This window comes from Lynx rufus, unplaced genomic scaffold (assembly GCF_022079265.1).
Source record: "Lynx rufus isolate CCGP_SWC_20201006 ecotype Redwood Valley unplaced genomic scaffold, mLynRuf1.p SCAF_4, whole genome shotgun sequence".
In the NCBI taxonomy this organism is placed as follows: Eukaryota; Metazoa; Chordata; class Mammalia; order Carnivora; family Felidae; genus Lynx; species Lynx rufus.
The window spans coordinates 121685294-121712622 of NW_025814856.1; the positions used below are offsets into that span (position 1 = coordinate 121685294).

Below are 27329 nucleotides of genomic sequence, written 5' to 3' on the forward strand. Positions count from 1 at the left end.
TTATGACCTCTTTGGAATTGGGAAGACCTTTCTCCATAGCATGAATGGTATCATTTGGAAACACGTCCCAGCCAGCCCACAGTGGCGTATTCAGTGTGACATCTGAATATCGTGGCTGTGGAACACTTTCCAAGTTGCACCTAGGGAACATATCTTAGATGATGTCAATATAAGGAAGTACTTCAAAAGCTAGTAAGTGCCCGAGGTGTACAAAGTATTTTCCTATCCCCCAGTCCCCCAGCTCTCCAGCAACAAGTGCTGGCAGCCCCAGTGGGGAACTAAGCAGGGGCTGTGAGATATAGGACCAAGGCCAAGAGGGGTCAGCCAGTACTAAAGGGGAAGAACCTTATAGGTCCCTTATTGGTCCCAGATCCCTAGGACCCTGGCAATGGCAGTTCCAGGAGGGAGCTTCACCCAACTCCCCTCACCTCCCTTCCGTGGCACTAACTATGGGGGGAAGTATGAGCTCCTCGACTGGTGGCGGTCAAAGATGTAATAAAAAGGGCCCATCAAGGCCTTGCAGAGGCAATTGCCAGGTCATAGGGGAGGGGGTAGAGGGGTGTGGCCAGTGTTCAACACGGAAGTTTGAAAGCAAAATATTTGTAGACCAGGCTCTACCCTCTGCCTTTTACAAATGAGGATGATAAGGGCCGAACGGCCTTCGTGATTTCTAGGGTCAAATGATACCATATGACCGCCTGGGTGTTAAATCCCACCCCTACCTCTTTCCAGGGGCATAACGTCAAGCAGGTACCCGATCTCTTCAGATCTCCGATTTCTCAGCCGTAAAGTGGGGGATAATAATTCTACCTGTCTCAAAGGCTCTCTATGATAATTTGATGGGGGGGGAGGGGAGGAGGGTGGAAATCATGCCAAGTATCTAGTTCAGCACCTAGCATACAGTACGCCCAAAAACTGTTAGTTGCTGATTTTCTTCACTGCTCTTGCTTCTGACACTGTTGTGATTTCTCAATCTCTTGGGGACAGGTTTGGAAACCAGACTTTAAACTACAGGCTCTTCTATGATGGAAAACACTTCGTGGGCGAGAAGAGATTTGAATCGATTCACGATCTGGTCACAGACGGCTTGATAACACTGTACATAGAAACAAAAGCTTCTGAATACATTTCCAAAATGACAACAAACCCCATTTACGAACACATTGGATATGCCACTCTGCTCAGAGAAAAAGTATCCAGGAGGCTGAGCAGGTCGAAGAACGAATCAAGGAAAACAAGCGTCGCAAATGAAGAACACACGGCGGTTGAAAAGGTAAGCAGCGCGTGTGACAGAAACAGTCTCTTGTTTTTAATCTATGCTGAATAACGGCTTGATTCATTGTGTGTGTGATTGACCAGTATGCTGGCAGAGACCCAGCCCCGCCCAAAGAAATCTAGAATTTTGTGCAAGAAGGAACCTTAGAAATCCTCCAGTCTAGGGGCGCCTGGGTGGCTCAGTCGGTTGAGCGTCCGACTTCAGCTCAGGTCATGAACTCACAGTCTGTGGGTTCAAGCCCCACGTCGGGCTCTGTGCTGACAGCTCAGAGCCTGGAGCCTGCTTCCGATCCTGTGTCTCCCTCTCTCTCTGCCCCTCCCCCACTCTCACTTTGTCTCACTCTGTCTCTCAAAATTAAATAAATGTAAAAAAAATTTTAAAAAAAAGAAAGAAAGAAAAAAAAAGAAAAGAAATCGTTCACTCTCACTGAGGCCCGGAAATGCAGATTGATTTGCAAACTCCAACGGCCGGAGCCAGGACTTCACAAATAATTATTTGTCACTTTATTAATGTTTCGTGATGAAAATAGTCCTTGGTTTTAATGCCACTTGAGGCCTTCCTGGCTGCCTCTAGTTCACCTAGCTACGCAAACACATGGTATTTGTGTCTTAGGACTGAGCGACCATGTGAGATGCACGGGTCAGCCCTCTCCTGAAGGTGGTCCTACCTAGATAACAGGTTTTACTGACAGAGGTGGGAGCCATTATCGGTGATGATGGCTATCTCTGGGAGGCTTAAAAGACAGGCTGTCCTTCGCCCCAACCGAAGAGTTATCATGCCTCGTGAGGATTAGAAACTTCTAAGTGCGCGACGTTCAAGCTGGATGGGTAGTGGCAGGATGTGGCGAGGAGGATCTGATTTTCCTCTCCAGTAAGTTGCTGTTTATTTGAAAGGCACCACCACAGTTTGCTAGCAGGTTTTTTGGAAGTGCCCCTTTCGGAACCATCTGCTTTGCCTGGTCCTGTCTGTTTTCCACTGAAAGAAAGTGACAGCCAGTCATGCCGGTCAGCCCCCACTGAGTCTGTGCTGAGCCCACTGTCAAAGGCAAGCTTGGACTGGGACGGATATCAACGAGCAGAGCAGAGTGGTGATTACTAATCCTTAATTAAACCGGAACGGCGCCCCCACCCTCCCCCGTTGTCCAGTGTGAGCCTAAAGCAAAGGAACCTGAGGTTGACTGGCTGCCTTGGCTTTGGGACAGGGACGCACCAGAAATCACTGGAATGGGGAAGAGGGCAGAGGCAGGCCACGCGCAGTCCTGATGGCAGAGACGGGCACGATCTTAATTGATTTGCTGATTGAGTTTTAGAGCCTAGAAGAACCTTCCCCAAAAGCACATCAGCTGAGCAGTTGGCCCATAAAAAAATTATTTGCCATTTTCCTTTTTATAACTCCAGTGCCTCCAAAGCACCTGTTATTAATACTTTTACAAATAATTGACTTGGGAAATGGTGGGTCTTCTGACTGTTTACATTTTACCAAGGGGAAGGGAGGGGACTTGAGCCCTGACTTTCAGAGTTTGTTCTGGTTCAGGCAAAAGCCATTCCGTAGTCTGTTTGTAAAATCTGTTCAAAAGTAATTTAGAATAGAAAATCTGGAAGCTGACCTTCCCAGCCATGACAAATCAGAAGATGAATCATAAAATAAATCTCTGAAGCAGTGTTTATATTTCCAAGTCAGAGAGTAATGCCTCCAAAAAGGCAATCTGTTACAACTGCAGGCTTTACACTAGAATATTTCCAGGAAAAGAGGTGACTAGAAAGAGTGTCTCTTGTATGTTTGGGATGAGAGTTTGGGTTCTGGGTAGTTGAATCGGTAATTCTTGAGACTTGTCCTTGGCCAAGAGGGAAGTTTGGTCACTAGAAACTGACATTCCTAGATGCTATTCCCATACGGAAGCTTACCTGACAGAAGATGTCCTTCGTTGCAGATCATTTTGTATTTATTTATTACAATGAAATCTTGGAGGAAATGAATAATCAGGTTAATTATCACTTCAGATGAGCTTCCCAGCACAATTTCGCCTTTCTAGGGAAAGCTAAGCAAAGAAAACATTGAGAGAAGAAGTCCAAGTGCCGTGAAGGGTTTGATGGACAGGTGTGGGTGGTGTGGATTTTCTTGCCACTAACGACGCAGTGTTTGGCTTTCCTGGGGACATTCGGAACACTGGGTCTGGTCACTTGCTGGAGGTTGCTCATTCTGTTAGAGAGTTTGTTAAGTAACTTGGTACACATCCATCTTTTTCTCTCTGACCTGTATTGACAAGTGGAATTATTAAAAGTCTCAGTCTTGCCAGAAATTCTGTTTCCCTTAAGGGCAGGTCAGTGGACTGTTGCCATGGAGGCAGTGACTAGACAAGAGGTAGCAGAAGCTTAAATGGATTGACTGAGAAGTGCCCGAGGCACCTGTCTGCTTCGATAATGGCGCATCTTGAAGGTTTTAATGAGTGAAATGGGTAGGTTTCCTAATAATTCTCAAATCCAGACAGCCCAGCATTTCATTTTCCAGAGTACTTAAACCTTGTTCACCCAATTATTTTATTGATCATTTCCAAATGAATCCAGAGAGAGTATGTTACCTGAAAATCCAAGAATATTATCAGTGTTAATTGGCATAAAGATATTACTTACCGCATCAGATTTGAGTGGTTTCCAGATTTATCTCCTATCAAGATGGTTAGCAGTGAACTTGATTTTAATAACTATAGATGAGGCGGGGAGGTGGGGAGGGTACAAAAAGAGTTGGGGTAGTTAGCCAGTAGTAATCCTTTCCTTTCTGATTCTTTACTTAATCGGTTTTTAAAATAGTAGGATATTTAAGGGCCACCATTTTGGTGCATTTAATCAAAATGGTCATGCTCAGTGTCATTTCTTCTATGAAACTTATTTCAGAATTGATGACATAGATGGATTATGTACAGACCTCCAAAACCAGGACTATGAGCAATAGAACAGGATTTAACATTGGTTCAGACATCTATAGTTTAGAAACCAATTTCAGGGCTCCTGGGCGGTTGGTTAAGTGCCCGACTCTTGATTCTGGCTCAGGTCACAATCTCCTGGTTATTGGGTTCGAGCCCTGCTTGGGATTCTCTCCCCCTCTCCCTGTGTCTCCCTTGCTTGCATGAGAGCACTGTCTTTCTCCCTCTCAAAAATAGATAAAATATTAAAAAATAAATAGTTTATAAACCAGTTTCACACATGTGAAGTAATTTCTCATTTCATCCTCAGAACAACTTCCAGGCACATAGAGCAGGAATCATTGTCCCTATTTTACTGAAAAAGACACCCTGGCAGGGTACAGAACCAAACTCAGATTTCTAAGCCCCAAGTTCAGAGCTTCTTAAACCTACAGAGCAGTGAGGCCTCATTCTGTTCTCACTGCCCTGATTGCTTTAAGCACACACCCTTGGTTCTCACCATGCTAAGTCAGCTGATGCTAAGAATCACTCAATATTTACATGATCTGGTTTTTTTAAATTTTTTTTTAACGTTTATTTTTATTTTTGAGACAGAGAGAGAGCGAGCATGAATGGGGGAGGGGCAGAGAGAGAGGGAGACACAGAATCCGAAACAGGCTCCAGGCTCTGGCCCGAGGTGGGGCTCGAACTCACGGACCGCGAGATCGTGACCTGAGCTGAAGTCGGACGCTTAACCGACTGAGCCACCCAGGCGCCCCTTACATGATCTGTTTTTAAAAATGCACTGCTGTTAATAGCTAAGCTTTCTTATGAAGGATACCCTGCTGAATCCAATACATGTGACAACAAATTTTCAATGGCCCATGTTTATTCAATAAATTCGGCCTGCTGCATTCAATTGCGTATATGTTTTACTGGATAAAAATCATCCGTACTCTTGACAGAATAAAAGCACAGTTTAGAATATAGCATATCTAACCAGCTTATTCATTTCATGATTTTTTGTAATGGCCGCTGTTAGGAAACAGGCTAAATGCCCATCAGCTGGGGACTGCTTAGATGAATTAGGGGACATCCATGTAAAGGAGTATCATGCAATCCAAGAAAAGGGTAAGCATATTCACATGTGCTGATATGGAAAGATTCCCCGGAGTGATTAAATGCAAAAAACAGCTTGCAATATAGTGTGTATAATGCAGTTTCGTTTGTGTAAACCAGGAGAAAAACAGTTTCGTGTATGTTTTTTTCTTGCAAAATGATAAACCGTCCCTTGACGGTACAAGAGCAAGTATCATTGGTTGTCTGTGGGGTGGGGAAGTGGGTATCTGAGAGGTAAGGGTGGGAAAGAGATTCTTCCTGGCTACTATTTCATACTCTTTGCATTTTCAACCATGATAAGTGAAGCATCCTATTCAAAAAATTAAAGAAGAAGGGGCCCCTGGGCGGCTCAGTTGGTTAATTGTCTGACTTCAGCTCAGGCCATGATCTCGGGGTCCGTGAGTTCGAGCCCCGCGTCGGGTTCTGTGCTGACAGCTCGGAGCCTGGAGCCTGCTTCGGATTCCGTGTCTCCCTCTCTCCCTGCCCCTCCCCCACTCACACTGTCTCTCAAAAATAAACGTTAAAAAAATTTTTTTTAATTAAGTAAGAAAAAAAAGAATGCAGTATGCTTTAAATTCACACATGTTAGAGCAAACCCTGAGTAAAACATCTTCTGTACTCAAGGCGTCACATACACACATGCAGAGAGCAAGCAGTTCCAGCCTCTGGACCCAGGCTGCTTTTTTCCACCCCTTGGCACGGCCCCTCCCCCATCCTGACAGCTCCCTCTCCACCCCCACCCCCACCCCCACTTTCCCTTCATTTCTCCCTTGGATGGTTAACAAAGAGTCTATATGCGGCAGCCTTTAAACTAAGGTTGGGGACCAGAAGAAGATAACTATAGCACAGGACCCAAATCACCCAATGAAGACTTCCATGTGACGGTCCCGGAAATGGGTTGGATGTTGCTTCCTCACTGGCATTGCTCCCCTGGGATCCTGCCCAGACTTCCCCCCATTTTTCATGCTCCCCCACGCCATGCCACCTCTGCTTTCTCAAGCAGTTCGGACCAACTCCCGGATTTCTCTTGCTTTCCTGTGGCAGCAAGGAAGCCCTCTTCGGTTTCTGTTTTTCTTCCTGTGAGATCAGAAGACTGACCTTTTCCCGGTTAAAGGGCTTTGAGCCTGGTTAGGATGTGCTCCTCTACAGATGCTGGCTTCAAAGAAGAAGAATCTCTCCCAAACCCCACTCCGCCTTTTATTTTCTTTTTGAAATAATTCCCTTCTTTGCATCCAAGGTGATCCTCTTGTTATTTTGCTGTTCCCCCCATACGAACCAGTCAGCCTGCCAGAGATTTTTGCCCAGCGGTGACATTACATTTCCCTCCAGGGCAGGAGGGAGTGGCCACACCAGAGGACGGACCTCCAGGTCTGCTGACCAACAGAAGCCTCACAAGTCAGTTGAGCTCAGACTGAATGGTTCTTTGCGCCACCCCCCTCCAAATCCCGCAATGGTACTTAGGAGCCGGTGGCCCTTGATGACATTTTCTTCATAAGAGTGTTGCTCTCACTGTTGTTTTCATCTTGGAAATGCTACGATTTGCTTTGTCTGCAGGACAAAGTCCAAATTCCTCAGCAGGACATTTGCAGCTTGTCTGAGCCTGGGCTCCCCTGGAAGCAGAGCCTGAGGCAAGGATTTGGTCCACTGGTAATTTGGAAAGGCATTCTAATGAGCGGGAAGGAGAAGTCAGGAGAATGAAACAGATGAGAAGCCAGTGGAAATGGACGTTATTGAGTTGGGCATGTTCTGCGGAGCCATCTGGAATTGCTCCTGAGAGGAATTGAAGTGGGGTGTTTACCACCGCCTGTCCTCTATTGGCTGAGGGGTGCTTGTGAGCTGCTAAGTGTCCCGCACACCAGGCTGTGCATGTGGAGAGCCAGGTGGGTGCCCACGGGTATCCCAGACGGTTGTGTCAGAGAAGCAAGAGGTGCATGGCGAGGACAGGTGCTAACGGGCCGCCTGCCTGAAGGCATGTGGCTGCAGCAGTCCCCGGGGGAGCAAGTGGTGAGGGACATTGAAAAATGAATGGAAATGCCCCTTGCGGTCCAGCCCCACCTCTCCCAGGCTGTCTCCCACTGCTGGCCTCCCCCACCGGCCTGCGGTCCACAAATGTTCTTGTCCCCTCGCCTCCCCTCCCATCCCCCCTATGCCTGCCATCTGAAATGCCTTCCCCTCCTGTGATCGGTCAGTTCCTGTCCCTCCTTTAGCCTCCAGTACAGACTCTCTGGTAAAACCTGTTGAGGCCCACCCTCCTTCACAGACGCTGAAGGAATCACTCCCACCACAAAACAGCCCCAGAGCTTTGCACATAGGCTTTACGATAACTTAAGAGGACACACAGCCCAATGGACAGCAGACGGCTAACTTTAAAACTTTAAAATGGAATAGACTGAACTCCCCCTGAGGAATGTGTATCCCAAATACACCAAGACGGTATCTCACACGCCCCCCCCCCCTTCCCTTTGGACAGCTCCTTCCTCCCTGGGCTGACTTGACTCCCTGACGAGCAGGAAAAGCCAGAACCTGGAGGAAGAGAGTCCTGGAGACCATTTTGTGCAGCCCCTTCGTTTTACACGACAGGAAACTGAGGCACCCGTTCGTTAGTCGGGAGTATTTCAAAGACATCTCGAGGTCCTGAAGGCGTGGGTGGAAAAAAAAAATGCTTTAAAGTAACCTGCAGCTTAGAAATTCTCTTAAAGTTCAGATCTTTGAGGAACATAAGTTATACCTACAGGACTTCTATGTGAATGATTGGAAAGTGAAAAATGAATTCAGATTACAGTTAGTCTAGAAGGTGTCCTAGCAATCAGAACCCAGCAGGAAATGGAAGACATAGTCACTGGGATGTTGAAGAGGATTTGATTAACAAGGGATTTTTCTTAGGGGTTGGGAATGGCAGGAAGCAGTTACCTCCCCCGTGCTGAAGGGACCAGAAGAAGACCCTGGGGTTATTGATGTCTAGTAAGAGCTGGAGTGGGGTTTTCCAGACGAGGGGGACTCCTGTAAGAGAAGGGCTCCCACAGAAGGAGGGCTTGCACAGAAGGGGGCTTACTTAATTGGAGGTTCCCACAGAAGGAGGGTTCCCGCAGGGGGGGCTCCCACACCGCAGGGGGCTCCTGCAGGAGGGGGGCTTGCAGAGAAGGGGGATTCACAATGTAGGGGGACTGTACAGGAGAGGCTCCCACAATCAGTCCAGGCTGCCATATCACCCAAGAGGGAGGGGGTAGGGGAAGAAATAACCCGACTTTCCTCTCTCTTCTACCCTTTGATCTCTTGCCTCTCCCTCCCATTGGGCAAACTGTACCTAAAGCCGTAGAGCAAAGATGCTGGGGATACAGTCCACATGAGTCAGTCTCCCCACCGTGGGGAAAGGCAGGACAGAGAATGAATTGAGAAAAGGGAGTAGAATATGGCAGAGGATAACCAACGCAAGGAGTGAATGCAGACCAGTTCCACTGCTCCCTGTGTTAGTGCCGTTCTAATTACTGTATAAAGTTCAAGTTCCGACACCGTAATTGGCATTAATGCAAGATAACGAGGTTAGCTCTTTTCCTGGATGGGCTCCTCCCCTGTGCCATTGTGGAAAGGATCTTGGTTCTGGAGGGCAGACAGGCTTTGTGGCTTTGTTAAGGACAATTGATTCAAACGCAGTGTGGCTCATTGCCCTTCACCAAGCCAAAGAAAGGGCCTGAATTGTTCATGTAGAAAGCATCAAGGCACTGAAAAGATCCTCTCACGTTCACAGGGTCTGGAAAACCTGTAGATCTGCCCCACAGGAGGGCCCTTGGAAATAATATGTAACTGACATAACCAGTCTTTTCTCAGGAGTGAAGGAAGATGAGCGTAACTTAGCTAGTAAATGTGACAGGTGCCGTAATGACTCTTCCTACCTCGCACACACAGAGTGATAAAATGGAATGGGACATAATGCTGTAAGAATGGATTTGAACTTGGATTACATTTGCTCACAAAACCAGGTTTTACGGAGCATTATTTTACATTCGAATCCCCTAATGGTGTGGAATTTATCGTGCAGTCTGAAAGATAGTTGATTTGGCTAGGTCAGTGGTTCTCAAACAGGCTGCAGCTTAGGGAATCATCACCCTGGGAGCTTTAAAGAAGTACCCATGTTTGGCCTCTCCTGACTTCTTGAATCAAAGCCCCCAGCAGTGAAGTTCAGGCATCTCTGTTTTTAAGGTTCCCCAGATGATTCTAAAGTTCTCATCCCCTGGTTAGGCGGAAGGCGGGACAGGAAGTAAAGGTTATCAGATACTTGAGGGAGCCTTTTCTCTCGGGGATATCTGTGCCACCTGCTCTAATGTTGCTGATACGTCCTAATTTAGATGTCTGTGTTCATTCTCTGCCTCTGCCTGCACATGAAAAGTCCTCCATGAAAACACTTTTCAGATAGTAAAACCCTGGTGGTTCACAGGTTGGCTTTGCTCCTGGCTCCTTTTCCCAGATCACTGGCTAACATTTAAATGATGGGGGGAAATTAACTGGAATAGATTTAAAAGAAATTTAATGAAGGGACAAGGAAAAAAAAAAAATCCATGCCTCTTCCTTTTAGGCCAGCTGGTGGTTTCTTAGCAGCAAAGTTGAATAGAAGAATAACTAAATCCCCTGGGTTTCTCTTGCACTTTTTACCAATTCCTCACTGTCAGTGATCTCAAGGTTAGAAATCTACAGGAACGGAAAGGAAAGTTATCCTGACGCAGTCAGTATTTGTCAGAATAAGATGGGCCAAAGCCTCATTCACCCCCATCCAACATCTCTAGAATAAACAGCTCATTTAGAGACGCTGCGTCTGCTCAAGTATTTTTATGTAAGCAGCGCCATCTAGTGGCTGAGATGAGAGTTACATGCTGGTGACCATCTCAAAGGGCTACGCGTAACAGATGTGGGAGTAATGAGCAAGAACAAATTTTCAGCAATGAATTCACTCAGTCGTTCCCACTTCCTCAAGGTTTTATAGCACGAATCAGGCTATGCAATGGTTAGGGGGTGCCTTTTTGTAGTGCATGCTCATTCTCTGTGTAAGCAGGTGGGCAGTTCTGCCAGCTTGGGACACTTAAATATAAAAATGGTCCCAGTGATCTGAGCCCCTGGGATTCTGGTCCAGAGGTACCCAAACTTTTTGGCTTTTTTTTTTAACGTTTGTTTATTTTTGAGACAGAGAGAGACAGAGCATGAACGGGGGAGGGGCAGAGAGAGAGGGAGACCCAGAATCTGAAACAGGTTCCAGGCTCTGAGCGGTCAGCATAGAGCCCGACGCGGGGCTCGAACTCACGGACCGCGAGATCGTGACCTGAGCCGAAGTTGGACGCCCAACCGGCTGAGCCACCCAGGCAACCCCAGACTTTTTGGCTTTTTATATTCTCTTTAAAATTTCTGAGAACCCCGGAGAGCTTTTATTTATGGGAGTTGTATCCACTGATATTTACTGTATTTAAAAGTAAAACTGAGAAAAATGTTACGTATTTACTCTTTTAAACATAGCCGTAATACATTCATTGCATGTTTATGTAAACGGCCTATTTTTTAATGAAAAATAACCCCACTGTCCAAACAAAACAAAAACTGGTAGGAATATTGGCGTTATTTTACATTTTTTGTAAATCTCTTTAATGTCTGGCTTAACAGACAACACATGGGTTCTCACATCTGCTTTTGTATTCAGTCTGCGATGAAATATTTTGTTTGAAGTGTAGGAAGGAGCTCTGGCCTTGCACAGACCTATGTCATTGAAAAAAAAAAAGGAAGAATCTGGTTTTTTGTAGCTGTTTAAGGTAAATCAGAATTGAAAAAAAAAAAAATAGACCAGGGTCGCCAGATGGCTCGGTTGGTGAAGCGTCCAACTTCGGCTCAGGTCATGATCTCCTGGCTTGTGGGTTCGAGCCCCGCGTTGGGCTCTGTGCTGACAGCTCGGAGCCTGGAGCCTGCTTCGGATTCTATGTCTGTCTGTCTGTCTGTCTGTCTGTCTCTCTCTACCCCCCCCCTTGCTTATGTGCGCTCTCTCAAATATAAATAAGTATTTTTAAAAAGCAGACTAAAACTTAACAAATGGTAGTTTCTGAAAGGCTAGTCACAATGTCAGTCCGTGGATGAGATAATTCATGAAAATAGTTTTGACCACATGGGGTCTCTGAAAGTATCTTCAGGTCCCTCACACTCTGAGAACTGCTGCTGTAGGCAGGACCTCTGATGGATGAAAAGTTAGAAAAGTTTATGTTTGTATGTCTCCAGGCAGGTGTTCAAGGGAAATCAGTATGCCGTTTTCATCACCTTCGACTGTGGGCGGTAAATGATGCTGTCACCTAGGACTGCTCTCCCCTGGCAGAAACTGCAGTATTCGCCCTGATCGTGACCTCAGAGCTCTTCCCATTGGCTTTGGGGGGGGGGGGAGGGCAGGGGGCAGCACAACTGATCCTGGGCCTGTGTCATTCCAGGTGCTTCTGCTGTATACTCCCAGTAAAGAACCACTCTTTCTGCAGAGATGAGAAATGGGCCCAAAGCTCAAGGTGACGTGGTGACATTGAACACTGGTGGGACGAGATACAACCTTAGGGAATCCCGTTATTTTCTTTCTTTGGCCCCCCTCTTTCTTACTCCTCCAGTGTTTCTCCTTCCACCGTCTTTGTGTCTCTCTAGTCAAAGCCTAGCGGTCTCCCCAGCGCCACCCCCATGGTGAGTAGCTCTCACCATTGCCGTCTAGACCCTAGGCACCATCTTCGGGAAACCGCACCCAGAGCTGCCTCGCCTCCCACGCTCCATATGTGCTTCTGGTGGAGTCGAACCCAGCCCCTGAGCCCAGAGGTGGATTTGTCATTCAAGGCGGACCCAAGGGGTCCCATTTCCCTGGCCGCTATGGTTGGTTCAAGGGTGGGCATGTGGTCAAGTCAGAGCCACTGAAACCAACAGACTTTTACTGTGAGTTTCAGAAAGAAGGCCTGCAGCCCTTTTTTTCTGCCGAGTTGGATTCAGCAGGAAGCAGCGTCTGGGTGGCCGAAGACTCTTCTCTGAGCCTGAGAAAGTGGAGCTAGAAAGGGAGGGAACCTGAGTCCTCAGACCTTGGTCTGTGCCTCTACCTGGAGGCCTGGGAGGCAGGTCTGGAACCTGCCACCCTAGACTGGAGATTCCAGTCCTGTCAGTTACGTTGGTCAATTGATTCCTGCATAGCCTTTTAGCTGTGGGAATGGGCGTGTGTGTTGAGTTTGGATGTCTACTGTCTTTGTAGCCAGAAGAACTCTAACTCATGCCACCCCAGCAGCTGCCCCCCCTTTTGTCCTGCACTTACTCCCCACCTTACGTGTCACCGTTACTGAGAAAGCGAAAAGCTCTAGTCTTCGAATTCAGGGTCGTTTTCATTTTAATTGAGCAATCCACACTATTCTTCCTTGACGTGGCGATGTTAAATCAGAAAAGGGAACATCTCGCGTTGACCGAAGTGGGTAGGAATTATAGTACTTGGATGACCAGGTAGACATGGGAGATAATCCCAAAACCACTTTTGGAGTGCATTTCTCCATCTCTCACCTTCTGACCCTGCCCTAAGCATATCTCTAGACCTCGTCGTAATTATATGCACTTAAATGAGAGGAAGGCAATAGGTTAAAGAGTCCTAGTGAACTCTGATAAACCAGACTTTTATCTATTCATGATTTTGCCAAACAAAAGGATCTGTTTGTTTGTTTAACAAAATGGAAAGAAACACAGCTCCATGTACAGTGTCGGATCTGGCCAAAGAGAGCCTCTGTTGAACACAAGACCCCCCCCCCCAGATTATCAGTAAATTTAGGAGACATAAGCTGGAAACCTATAGCCCCTCCCCATTTTTTTGGAAGAAAAAAAAAGTCAAAAATCCACCTGTAATCTTTATGAATTAAAAGCTTAGTCTATAGGAATTCATTTTTTTCCCCCTCAGCTGTGGGGAAGAGGAAGGATTTTGTTCCCTGCATAATTTCCATTGACATTCATGGAAACGAAATGGTCAAGGCTACATCTTGGGTTATTTGATTTCATTGCCTCTGGAACAGGTTGCAGAAGTGGCATTACTCATTTCTCAATAATGAAATGTCTGGCTGGGTTTTATGATGGCAATTTATAAATATCCCAATTGGTTTTGTCTTTCCTTATACATAATCACTTTGAAGTTTCCAGAAAGTTAATATTTCACTTTGTACCTAGTCTCTATTTATGAAGCTAATGAAGCCTGACCATCAGAAGAATAAGTTAAAGTTCACAAATGCAACTTTTACAGGTCTCATGTGACTTGGTGGCTTAAAAAAAAAAGAAAAAAGAAAAAAACTATTAAGTCAGTTCCCTGTCACCTGCAGCAAATCTTTGGTTAACACTCAGACTGAGAGTCAGAAGTAAGACCCATAATTATGAGCTGTGCACGTGCTGACATGCCTTTAACAGAGTGAGGATGGTTATATCACATGTATATAAATTACATGTAATACAATTCATGATATAAGTGATTTGTATTATTTAGAATCCTGAATGGGTTTAGGAAAGTTACAATCACAAAAACAGCAACCACGCCAAGTTTACGTATCAAGCACGGCGTAGTTTTTTGTTTTACTTTGTTTTTTAATGTTTATTTATTTTTTTTTTAATTTTTTTTTCAATGTTTTTTATTTATTTTTGGGACAGAGAGAGACAGAGCATGAACGGGGGAGGGGCAGAGAGAGAGGGAGACACAGAATCGGAAACAGGCTCCAGGCTCTGAGCCATCAGCCCAGAGCCTGACGCGGGGCTCGAACTCACGCACCGCGAGATCGTGACCTGGCTGAAGTCGGACGCTTAACCGACTGCGCCACCCAGGCTCCCCAATGTTTATTTATTTTTGAGAGAGACAGAGACAGAATGCAAGTGGGTTGGGGCAGAAAGAAAGGGAGGCACAGAATCCGAAGCAGGCTCCAGTCTCCAAGCTGTCAGCACAGAGCCCGACGCGGGGCTCGAACTCACAAGCTGTGAGATCGTGACCTGAGCCGAAGTCAGACGCTCAACCGACTGAGCCACCCAGGCGCTCCGAGCATGGTGTCGTTTTTAATCCGTTGTAAACCGACAGTGTTTCACTTTGCTTTCTAACAGTCTTCAAGTCTCAGGCTCCCTATTCTTTATCAGCCAGAAGCAAGAAAACTGAGGTTTGGAGGGGTCCAGTGATTTGGCCAGAGTCAGAAAACCAGTAACTTGCAAGTCCTGGAACTAGTTACTGGTAACTAGTAGTGGCTTGTTTGACCTCAAGGCTTCTGTCCTTTCCACTCTACCACACTGACAAAGGAAACCGATCTGCTGTGTGTCTAATATTAAAGCTTCTGGACAGAGCATGATATTGGGAATTGTTTCCCTCTTCACATATCAGTTCCCCATTCTCTCTGTGGATGATTCTAATCATCTCCTGCTCTCAACTGACTAGTTCTTAAGAAGAAATATGTATGGCCGAGAGAGTTCCCTAAGAAGACAAGGGCTCATTACAGACAAGCATGCCTCCCTCTGCGATTTTAAAAGAACACCCTTGTGCGCATCTTTTAGCCCCGAGCTATGTGAGGTTGAAAGGATTTGGCAATATTGAAAAGCTCTAGAGACTTTCGCCAAATCCCAAAGTGACGACTGTGGTCTGCATGTTTTCGGTGACAAGCGTCTCACTTCTCACCGTGCTGGGAGAAATTGGGGTGAGAGGAAATTGAAACCACAGTTCCCCTCGTGGATGTTAGGAAGTAATGCGGGACCCAGTTCCCCCTCGTGGTAGTTGGTGAAACACCAGCTACAGTTCTGGAGTTGTAGAATGATTCGCGTGGAGTTTGTAACGAACTGGATTTTTTTGTCCTCCCGTGAGTTGAATGTGGAAATCAACCGGGTCACAAGGAAAGGAAAGAAACACCAGCATTTGCCAAGCATCAACCAAGCCCCAAGGGCTATAGGAGTGCTTTCAGCTGTCATATTCCATCTTCACAACAGGTCTGGGAGGGAGGATTGGGTGGCTCCAGTAACTTATTCATGACCACTCATCTGCTGAGCTGGGACCCAAGCCCTGGAGGTCCTGACTTGAGAGCCTCTTCAGGAGCCCCTGACTACCTGATAGTGAACTCCTTGGGGTGGCACGCATGGCCTTTCATGATCTTGTCCCCTTGCCCTCCTCTATTTCTTCCCATGAGCTGTGTCCCAGAGGCCAACATCTGTGAACCATTAATGCGTGCTGAGCAAACCAACTGACTTCATGCCCTTCAGCATTTACCCCGAATTTCCCCTCTTCAGGGCTCCTCCTCTGCTCCCACCCAGCCCCCTGCCTTGACTTAGGGAATGCTACCTACCTTTCTAGACCAAGCTCAAGCATTTCCTGACATGCAAAGTCTTCCTCAACCCCACCCAAGCCTTCCGGTCATGCCTTCCTTTGGCCGCCTCATTGTGACTTAGATATAACTCGGATTGCACTGCCCTGGAGGGGCTGTTCATTCAGTCATTCACTCTTAACTATTAATAATTAGTAATAACAGTCAGATAGTCATTGAGCACCTGATCTGTGCCAAGCACTCTTCTCCCCCTAGCTGACCAATCCCACTTACAAGGACCAGCTCAGGACGGGCCAGCGTCAGTCACAGGCACAGTAAGTGAGCCCCTGGGTCTCTGCTAGAGCAATTAGGGAAGAGGCGTGTTCTTTTCCCTAAGAGGGTCATTTGAGCGGTTCCAGCCTTGGTCTATGAGCCAATACATTTCCCTTTCTTTTTTGTTCTAGTGCTAGTTTGGGTAGAGTTCCTGTTTCCTGCAGCCATAATAGCTCTAACAGAGTCCCAAAGGAAAGCAGGTGCATGCCTAGGAGAGAAGGACCTTCTAGCAAAAAGGAGGAGCGTGGCTTGGCAGACAAGAGGGTAAGGTAGAGCGAGGGAGGCTGATGAGATGGGAGAGCTTGAGAAGGGCCACAAGAGCAGGCTAAGAAGTCTGGACTTTCTGCCTGAAAGCTTAAGGAGCTACCAGAGACGTGACTTGATGTCAGTGTGGCAGGTGAATTGGAGGAGAGAGAGACCGGGGCAGCATAGGAGGCGGAGGTGGGAATACTGGCACATCTACAGGTTCAATTGCAAAAGCCAGTAGCTGTTGACAGTAGCTGTTGGCAAGTGTTTAAAGGCCAAGCTTTTCCGTTTTTAAATGGTGGTGCTGTTCTCGAAGCTAATGATCATCCCACTCTTCCCGATTTCAGAAAGCCTAAGTGTGGGAAATGGTTTCTCACAAGTTTCCCGAGGCTTGGGAGGCAAGGGGAGAACTAGAAACCTATTACCACACTTCTGCACATCAATTGGGCCCCACAGAGCTGCACTGGCCCAAAGGGCTTAAATGTTCAAGATGGGACCCTCTGTTCTCCAGAGCCCTCTGCCAGTGGCCCTTAAACATACACTCTGAATTAATATTTGTTAAATGAATGAGTGTGTATTCATCTCTCATTCCATCATCCACCAGCAAAGAAAGAAAGAAAATGTGTACCTTTCTTCAAAGGCTGTGGACTTTAGAAATAGTCAATATTGAATTTGGTAATAAAGTAAAAATACTCATTAACCTGGACTTCACAAATCCTGACCTTTAATACCTACGAAAAATTTACCAACTAATTAAATAGTTTACAGCATATTAAAATGGAAATGGTTATTACTTAAGAGAGCAAAGGTTTTCTTCGAACTCAATGAGAGTATGTATATAGCTAGAATGGGGTAAAAAGAGGTCAGCAATGTTCATGCTGCTAATCACATTTTCTCTAATCCAGTGGTTCTCAGAGTTCAGTGGTTCTCAGAGTTCTCAAGAATCCTCCAGAAAGGTTGTAAACAGACAGATATCCAGACCTCACCTCCATCATTGCAGATACAGCAAATCTGTGCTTGGGCTCAGCTTCCCAGGAGAAAAGGCTGCTGGTCCAGAACCACACTTTGAAAGCCACTGGTCTCGTCATTAGAGTAGGACTGTTATTAACTAGATAAGGCAACTCCGGAAATAAGGCAACATGATAGTTGATTAATAGCACATATAATTATTAAACATCTAATAATTATTATCTATTATGTATATTATTAATCAACTATCATGTTGCCCTAGTTCTGGAGTTGCTTTATATGTTATATAATATACTATTATTCCATAATAATATATTATAGAGAATATATACTTGTTGAATATTATGTGTACAATAGTTTGTGTGTGTGTGTGTGTGTGTATTCCCAGCATTCCTTTTTTTTTTTTTAAGTTTATTTACTTTGAGAGTCAGAGAAAGAGCAAGCAGGGGAGGGGCAGAGAGAGAGAGGGAGAGAGAGAATCCCAAGCAGGCTCCGCACCACCAGCACAGAGCCTGATGAGGGGCTTGAACTCACAAACCATGAGATCATGACCTGAGCCGAAATCAAGGGTTGGATGCTTCGGGCACCTGAGTGGCTCAGTCGGTTGAGCGTCTGACTTCGGCTCAGGTTATGATCCGCGGTTCGTGAGTTCAAGCCCCACATCGGGCTCCCTGCTTCCAAGCATGTCAGTGGAGAGCCCACTTTGGATCCTCTGTCCCCCTCTCTCTTTCCTTCCCCCACTTGGGCTCTCCCAAAAATAAATAAATATTAAAAAAAGAAAAGAGTCAGATGCTTCACTGACTGAGCCACTCAGGTGCCCCTCCCAGCATTCTTTATACCTACTCTCCTAGAATATAAGCAGATATTCTCCAAGTGTTTACTGCTTTTGTGCGACATGTTTCCTTCTGTTATGAAACTCTCTTTTTTGGTGACCTCTGAAAGGCAGCTTGCTGCAGAGAGAGGGCCCCACAATGGTTAAGAGCATGGGCTCCAGGCCAGTTGGTCACGTGGCCCCGGACAAGCCACTTAAACTCCTTGTGTCCTCTGTCCTCATGTGAGAAGAATTATGACACCAGCCTCATGTTTCTTCCTTCATTATGACCTCTGAACACCCCATGCGCTTTCCGGCGGCCATGGCCTTGCTCACCATGAGCCCCTCAGCCAGAACACTCTCCGCCTTCGTCACCTTCCTGTACCCCCTGCCATGTCTCTGATTTTCCTCCCAGCCTTCCTCTGTCCCTTCCGACCCTGTGCGGTGCTGGCACAGAGCAAGCCCTCAACCAAGGGAGGGCCTGTCCAGCCCACCTTGGCACTGTCCCCAGCCCCCCTTTTCCTCCTTGCACCCCCGGCTGCACCTTCTAAGGGCCCCCAGCTGTCCTCTGCCGGGAGCTGTCTGATGTTGGTCTCTGTGCTCCACTGTGAGCGTTATAAAGGGCTGACCCCTTCGGCTCGGCCACCTCGCAGGACTTACCGCAGCTAACGACTTGTGTACTTCCTGGGCACCTCACCAGTGTTTGTTGGGGGAAAGGAAGAGAAAGAAGGAAGCAGGAAGGATCGAGGCAGGAATTCTCCCACACCGTTCACTGCTTATGTAACCTTTCCACCATGACTTTCGAAACTCGAGGAAAATCCACTAGGTAGAAAAACCTAGAAATGATTTAGCTCAAACCTTACGAAACGGCTGGTGTATTTGATCATTTTTCTCCTACAATAAAAAGGCAATTTCATGTGGCTCAAACTGATATCTATTTAATATGAGTGCTTTGATCCTAGTAAGTATAAAACGTTATACTTGCTCAGCCCATACTCAATATGCTGAATATTCATTATTGAGTCTACAGCAGGAACGCCGAGAGACTGAAATCCTGGGTTCTGAAGGGCCAGACAGTATGATGTATCAGAATAAGAGTATCCGTTGGCACTAGGTGGTAGTTCTTTTTAAATTTCCTAGGAACTGGTGACTCTTACACCATTCCTGTGTGTGTGTGTGTGTGTGTGTGTGTGTGAGAAACAGTTATAGAAAACCCAAAAGCAGCTCTCAGGGTCAGACATCTTGAGGGTTGGTTTGTGCATTGGTGAGCCAGATGGCCCGAAACCCTCACCCTCGTCCTAGACCTGTCACAGTGCCCCGAGCCCACTCACGACCAGATTAAAACCCAATCTAGAGAAGCAGGCGGGTCCAACACCTTTCTTACGCTTTCGGTGAAGGTCAGCCTGAGTTCATTTCTCTCATACCGTAATTGCTGTTCTGCCATAATCACTAAAGGCTGATCCACAACCAACCTGAGGCCCCCCTGCACAGCCAGCACTCCTGGGCTGTTCAGATTTTCAGTCTGTTCAAGGGCGGACTCCCCAAGTTATAAATTACCCCCACCTTCCTGCCTTTGGGCTATTTTACTGCCTCTTAGACATGTCACCAGAGGAAAGGCTCCGGAAAGAAGTGAAATTCAAGGCAGAGCTGGTAAAAGGTTTTGTGCAAAGAGGAAGTCGAGGCCACCGGTTAGAAATCGGTGGGTTTTCAAGTCGCCGTGTTCCTACCATCCTAACCGCAGGCCAGGCAAGTGAGGATCGGGGCAAACAAAGTTCATTAGTGACCGTGCCTTCTCCGGCTTTATTTCCTAAGCTCCAACATTCTCACGCAGAGAGGGTGACCTAAAAATTAAAAATAGCAGTTTGTGGAGCAAGCCAAAGGGAAAAGTTCTCAGAAACGGGTATGGATAGAATGGACGCAAACGACTCTGAAGGCCGGTACGCACCTGTGCATCTAACCCACTTGGGCAGGTGCCGGGAAAGGTCATCCCAGTGGGAGCATCAAACTTCTGGCCCGTGGTTTGGACAAGAGCGCCCCGTCCTGGCCACAACCACATTGGAAAGAAGGCAGTTATTTGAAAACCGGCCAGTATTCTGCTCTTCCCTTTCAGAAGGGAAGACCTGAAGAACTTTAGGAAAATAGGCAGACAGCTTTCTCAGCGAAAATGCTGTCAGACAAGCAGAACACGGGGTTTTCAGTCAAATGTTTGGTGACTGTTAACCCGGAGACTACTCAGGGGGGAAGTATTTTTACGCCCCATATGGACATAAAATTCCCTGCTGTTGTAGAAAAATGGGTAGAGTTCTGCTTTGAAATATCTATCCCCGCTTTCGTTTAACCCAACAAGTCTTAAAGGTCACGGTTCATATACATACTCTGTATACATTTCCCAAGCGAGGGTGTTTTAAGTGGCTTTTCCTTCAGGGGTATGTTTGCTAATTTTATTTTAATCCTGGTTTTAGTCCTTCCTTGTTGTTGTTGATCTGTTTTTTTATTGGCACTTATTTTTTTAATTTTTTTTAATGTTTATTTATTTTTGAGCAAGAGAGACAGAGTGTGAGAATGGGAGGGGCAGAGAGAGGAGGAGACCCAGAATCCGAAGCAGGCTCCAGGCTCCGAGCTGTCCGCACAGAGCCCGACGCGGGCCTCGAACTCCCAAACCGCGAGATCGTGACGTGAGCCCAAGTCGGACACCCGGCCAACTGAGCCACCCAGGCGCCCCTTGTCGATCCATTTTTTAAAAGAATGACGTGGCGTGAAGGTGGGGACAGAGCGTGCCGTTTAGAGCATGGCTACGGAGCTGTACTACCCAGGTCAGGTCTGTTCCTTCTGTCTGTGTGGCCCAAGGCATGTCACTGAACCTCTGTCAGCCTGAGCATCCCCTTCAGTGACATCATGTACGTGAAACACATTCAGGGACAGCAGATGCCCCCTGCTAGGTGTGCTATAAATTCCAGCCACTGGTATACTGCTAGTGTAGAAGGCATTTCCAGAATCTTAGTTAAAAAATTAAGACTTTGAGTGATATTTCCTACATGGTTAAGTTCAAATTAAAAAAAAATTTTTAATGTTTATTCTTGAGAGAGAGAGAGAGAGAGAGAGAGCATGAGCGGAGGAGGGGCAGAGAGGGAGGGAGACACAGAATCCGAAGCAGGCTCCAGGCTCTGAGATGTCAGTACAGAGCTGGATGCGGGGCTCAAACTCACGAACCACAAGATCGTGACCTGATCCGAAGTTGGACGTTTAACCGACTGAGCCACGCAGGCTCCCCTAAGCTCAAATTTTAAAGTTGTTTCCATGTCTGCTAGATGGCCTGTGTCTGGCTGTTGCTAAATGTAACTGACTCTTCATAGCTAGAGAAATAGCCTCAGCCGAAATTGTCCTTCACGAAGAAGAAGAAGGAGAAGGAGAAGGAGAAGAAGAAGAAAGAGGAGGAGGAGGAGGAAAAGAAGAAACATTAAGGGAGGCAGGATACTTCACATAGTTACTGATGTTTTCAAAAAGGAATATTAGTTTAGTGAACTGCTTGCTTTACACATATAAACGCTACAGAATCATCTAGTGTTTCCATGAGATGTTAAGGCTATTGGCTGTGGTCGAATATTTCTATTTTACAAAGATAAATAGGTTTCTTTTGTGCAAGACTTCTCGATAGGATTATGTAGGAGAGGAATCACCTAGAAGGATCAGAGTGGGAGTGGTACCCACCCTTATTTGCCCATACAATCCTTTCAATGCCCAGCATCTCTCAAGACCGATGCCCTGAGACCAGGCTTTGGGAAAAGTGGGACCAAAAGGAAATAAAAAATAGAGGCGGCATTCCCACATGCAAGGGTCTACTTATAACTCACAGTTATGGTTCCTTCTTACACGTTTGCCTTATAAACTCCACTTCCTTCTTTGGTCTGCTGCAGGCGATGTTCCTGACATTGGCCTGTCCCTACAAGGCTCCAGCTCTCAAGGTGTCAGACAAAATGTTATGGACAAGATCTTACTATTGAAATGGGAGCACCACCCGAATGCCTTGGTTCCCAGAATCATAGAACCTTGGCATGCAGAGGGGAGAGAAGAGAGCAATGATTCTCACATTCGTTTTCTGCTGATCCCACACCACCCGTGTGTCCCGTCAAGACCAAAGGGCCCATTCCTCAGTTGTGAGCGTGTTCTTGGCAGAAGCCCTCTGCTGAAGAAAGGGGCTTTCCCCAGTGCCCGTCGGGGACAGCCCACATGCAATGAATGACCTGCCAATGTGGAGAGACAGACCTCACTTTCCTTATTCCAATTCAGGACAACCCCGGAGGACCAGAACTCCCTGGGTCAAGGATTGAATCACAGCCGCTAGTGTCTCCCCTGCCCAGTCCTGCTTCCTTCCCCTGTCCACAGGTATTGATCCGGAGAGTGCTTCCCCGTAAACATTCTGTGCCTTGTGCCCACCCTGGAGTCGGCTTCCCCGGGGAACCTGACCCACGACAGTCTTACAGCCTCACATCTCAGGTTCCCTACTGGAGGTAGAAAGTAATCCCGCTGTCTTCTTTTCAATTGAATTTAACGTCCGTCTCAAGCTTCCGTCCTTCCTAATAGTGATTCCTTGTAGCCTTTGTCAATTCAGGGATTCCCTCTCTCCTCTCACCATGGGGCTACATCTTCTTTCCGTGGACCTCAAGAGTTGTCATTTCTCTGTGCCGGCATCCACTGGGACCCGTCCGCTCACCAGTTTGTGGTCCACACCCCTGCTTCTTGGCTTAGCTGCCAGTTCTCTCCCGGCCGACCCCCTCTCAGTGCCACATCCTCGACACTTGCAACTGCGTGGGGAGGGACATTCTGTTGCCTCCCACCCAGGCTAGGCTACCTGGACACAGTGTGACGTGGCTGAATTTGCTGCTGTAGCAATTGTTCTTATAGCGGGGGAAATGTGCCATGTGTTTATAGTTCCACTGTTTAGCCTGGAAGGTTCTATTCAAAGTAAGCAATTTAGATTTGTGTGGAATGTCCTGGAAAAAAAAAAAAAAAACAATTATTTTTTGTTGTCCCCGGGTGGAAAGGGCCATTGCATGTGTTCTCCTTCTGCGGAAATAGATTTTAAATTAGTTCCATACAAACTTCTACATTCCTTGAACATAATGTTTTGAGCACCTTCCGTTGGCGGGACCTCCTTCAAGGTTCTGGAGACACAGTGGTAAACGCATACAGGCAAGTCCCCTGGTGGAGTTTAGAATCTCCTCCCCCTAGGATGCTTTTGGTAGGCATTCAGTCCCTCTAGAGTGAGGACATCCTTAGCAGTGATCTCAGCATCGAGGCCACCAACGTGGTAGCATTTGCCCTTCATTCCCCCTGTCATGCTTATGTGAGATTTCACTTGCAGAGGCCCTTTCCCAAGGGGACATCAACACTTCCTTCTGCTCAGTTGACTGTCACAACCAATGACTCTGAGTAGTCAGCAACATTGAATTTCTCCATGAACTGGCAATCCCCAGGCCACATCTGGCTGCCAGACATGTTTTGACTGGTTTGCACACTGTTTTTTGTTTTTTTTTTTAAATAGCGTCATTTGGGAGATTTTACAAACTAACCTGGATTTCTGGTTTCTCTGTTTGAAAAAGAAAAAAAAAAGAATCAAAATATCTAGTAGTCCAAGGTGAACAGCCTCATATGGCACTAAAATTACTCAAGGTTAGAAGCCCCATCCCCCTTCGGAGGGGGCAGATGTTTTTGCCGTTGGATACAGTTTGGTAAATGAGCCACCCCTCCCTCCTCTACTAGGGACAGGCCACTGGGGGCCTTTCCTGGAGGATTTCACCTTTACGTGAACAAAGACTCACAAAGCTGCATCCTGGGCCTTATGACATTGGCCCCGCCTAGTATGGTATTTGCCTGACTGTCCTTTGCATGATGCTTTCTACCTTTATCAAAAGATTTTATGAGAAATGGTCGTGGGATGCTCACTCGCTAGGAACCGTGATATGGCACAGTGTGTCACACACGTTATAATGACCTCTCTGATCGTCATTAGCTTCCATATGAGATCTATCTTGTTCGGGCCCCTTTTAGGCAACAAGGATGTGCACCTTGGCCCTCTCTTGGGCCCATGTGGCTCTTTTGGCCAATGACTTGTAACAGGAGATTATGGGTATCATTTCCAGATCATGATATTATCTGCTGGTTCGAGACCCTCCAGAAAACTCTTTCCTCCTGGTATGGTAACCTGGCAACATCTGAGATGGTGCTGCTGACAACCCCAGTCCCCCCAAAAATGAGACATGGAGCAGAGCCCCCAGCTCAGCTAAACAACGGAAGATGTGCAGCATGAATGAGAAATCGATGTTTGTTGATAACAAGGAACTGAAGTTTGGGGATTCTTTTATTGCTGTAGCAGACCCTACCCTACGTTGAATGATACAGCCCACTGAGGAGATTTCTCTTGGAGAACTAGGAAAATTCTTCATCTTCTCGGAAACTGGTTTTCTTTCGTCTTATGGATCCCAAGAATTTTCTTTAGCTTCTCAATCCCAGATCCATCTCCTATAAAGGTATAGGACCTTGTGACCTTGTGACCATAGTCGGTATTCTAGCTTTCCCCCTAAGTTTAATCTTATTTTTTTCTACTTCTTGTCTTATGGTAAGGAAGCTAATATTTTTTTTTTAAAGAAAGAGCAAGGCATGAAAATAAGTAATGGTTTCCAAATAGTTTACTTGCAAATATATCTGTGTCTCCCTTGAAAAAAAATCAGTTTGTATTACACTAAAAAAGAAAAGCCCTGAGAATCTGCTGCACACGTTTCACAGGGTTTGAGCATGGGAATGGTGTTTAATTCTGGGATTTTCTAAGATTTCCTTGTAAGAGTGGACCATGAGAGAGGTTAATGGATTATAGGACTTTGGCATTTTTACATCAGAAATGTTGCCTTAAAATATGCCTTCACTTTTCTGTGGCTTATAATAATAAACTATTACGGATTACTAGTTTTAAAGTTGCCAGTGGTAGATTGAAAATGTTTATAAGGAAATAGTGGTTTGGGTTTTTTTTTTTAATTCATTTTTATTTTTGTAGAAAAACCTGCTCGTATTTAGGACTGTTTGTTACGAGTTGCTAGGAATAGACACATAAGAACAAGTCATTCTTGCTTAAGCAAGTACCCTGAGACGGGTACAGTCTCTCTTGCATGGCTCTATTAGTTTCCTATTGCTTTGTAACAAATTCCCATGAAATTAGCAGCTTAAAACACTCATCTATTAACTCACAATGCTATAGATCAGAAGTACAAGCAGACATAGCCAGATTCCCTACTTGGAGAGTTGGAGGGCCCACAGGAGGTGTGGACAACCGGGTTCTTACCTGAAGGCCCTGGGGAGGAATTTGCTCCTAGTCTCATTCAAGTTGTTGGCTGCATTCAGTTTCTTGCAGTTGGGGGTCTGAGGTTCTTCCTTCCTTCGCTTGCTGTCAGGTGGGTGTGGTCTGTGTTCCTAGAGACCATCTTTACTCCTTCTCACATGGCGCCTCTGTCTCCAAATCCATCAGTGAAGTGCGGTCCTTGTCGCCCTTCACACCAGACAGCAAAGGCATCCTGCTTTTAAAGGACTCATGATTATCCACCCAGACAAGTTCTCGATCTTAAGGGTAATCAGTGAGTGCCCTTAATTACATCTGCAAAATCACTTTCACCATATAACATAATCATGCAACTCAATGCCACGTAACATAATCGGGGAAGTGACACCAGGCGGCAAGGTCATGAGGCCATCTGGAATTCTGCCTGCCACGCCCCCTGACCATTGTATCACCTCTCTTCTATAGTATTCAGGGACTCCTTTTCACCTATTTATTTCCTGTCATCTCTCATATTTTCTGAACCGTCCCCAACTGGCTGCTACCCTTGTTCTGTTTCAAGCAAGCAAGTCATTGGTACAAGCACATATTCGTTACGCATGTCTGTGTTGCTTGTCTGGAGCCTACGTGGGAAGGTGGTGCTGGGAAATACTTAGGCAAGAGGAGTAGGCAGAAGGGTGAGCTCTGGAGCCAGACTTGTTTACTGGCTGTATGACTTTGTATAATTCACTTTACCTCTCGGTGCCTCAGTTTCCTCACCTCCAAAATGTAGACTAGAAAAGTAACTACTTCATAGGACTGTTGTGAGGACTGAGTAAATTAAACAGCACCTGGCTCAGGGTTGCCACTACATGAGTTCATGTTTTCATTAGAATAATTGCGAGCTGCGGTAACACGTAAATCCCTAAATCTTAGTGGCTTAATGCAACCAAAGCTCATTTCTCACTTGCATTATGGTTCTGGGGGTGGGGCGGCGGTTGGGGCAGGTTTCTGGTTGGGCAGCCTTTCGTGTAGTCAGTCAGGAACCAAGACTCCTTATATCCTGGGTGTCTGTCTTGCTCTAAATCACTAGGTCTCAAAGTTATGATCCAAGGACCCTGCGGTCCCTGAGATCATTTCAGACTATTTCCACAAGGTCTCTCCCCTTTTCTAGCTGTTTATCTATGAAGGTCTGGATTTTTTTTGTGTGTTCTCCAACCCAAACAACACAACAGATGGAATATAGAAGCACATGTGAGAATCCAGCTGTCTTCTATTAAGTTAGACATTCAAGAGAGTTGCAAAAATGCCACTTCTGTCACTAGATTTTTTTTTTTTTTGGAGGGGGCCAATGTGGTTAATTTTCATGAACACATATTCTCCATATCAACATTTAAGGCTTATAGGATTTATATTGTTTATTTTTATATTTATTTTTTACATTTTTCTTTGTATATTTATAGTATGTTGTTTTTTATTTTTTAATGAGTTCAGTTTCTTGGTAAGCCTTAAAAGAAGAAACCCATAGCAACAGAAGCTTTCTGGGATTCTACGTAAATGCTAAGAGCGTAAAAGGGTTCTGAGAGCAAAAATTGGGATCCAGTGATGTGGATCATAGGAGAATCTTCCATTCGGCTGGCAGAATGAGCTCAGAGGATCACACTGGGAGGCGCCTACAGGCCAGTCTTAGAAGTAGCACATTATCTCCACTCATATTTCATTAGGTGGAACTTAGGCACATGGCCACACCAAACTAAAGGGAGGCTGGGGAACGTAGCTGGCTGTTGCTCAAGAGAAAGCAGGAATGGGTTTGGTCACCACCTCAACAGTCTTTACCGTATTTGATTATTCATCAAAGGTTTATGTATCATAAGCGTCTCGCTTAGTGTTTTCCAAGAGCGATAGTCTTTGTCTAAACATACTCAGGCAACTTCAGAAAAATTTAGAATTGTAACACGAGCTTAGTTTTTGCCTTAGCAGCGTAGAAGTTGGCAGAGACTTATCTGAAGCAGCAATGCATGCGCTTAGCCAAAGAAGCAAAAAGAAGAGATATCGGTCTTTTTAGAACCAAACCCAATCAGGTGATTAAACAATAA

General features: G+C 46.0%; 1 protein-coding gene across 1 annotated transcript in view; it reads left to right on the forward strand.

The window, feature by feature from the left end:
- The window catches only part of CHN2 (chimerin 2), a 305093-nt gene that overhangs the window by 197460 nt on the left and 80304 nt on the right, over positions 1-27329 (forward strand). The window contains exon 6 of the mRNA XM_047094847.1: positions 988-1273. Within this exon, the coding sequence (XP_046950803.1) occupies positions 988-1273 (286 nt within the window). The remainder of the gene's footprint in view (positions 1-987; positions 1274-27329) is intronic.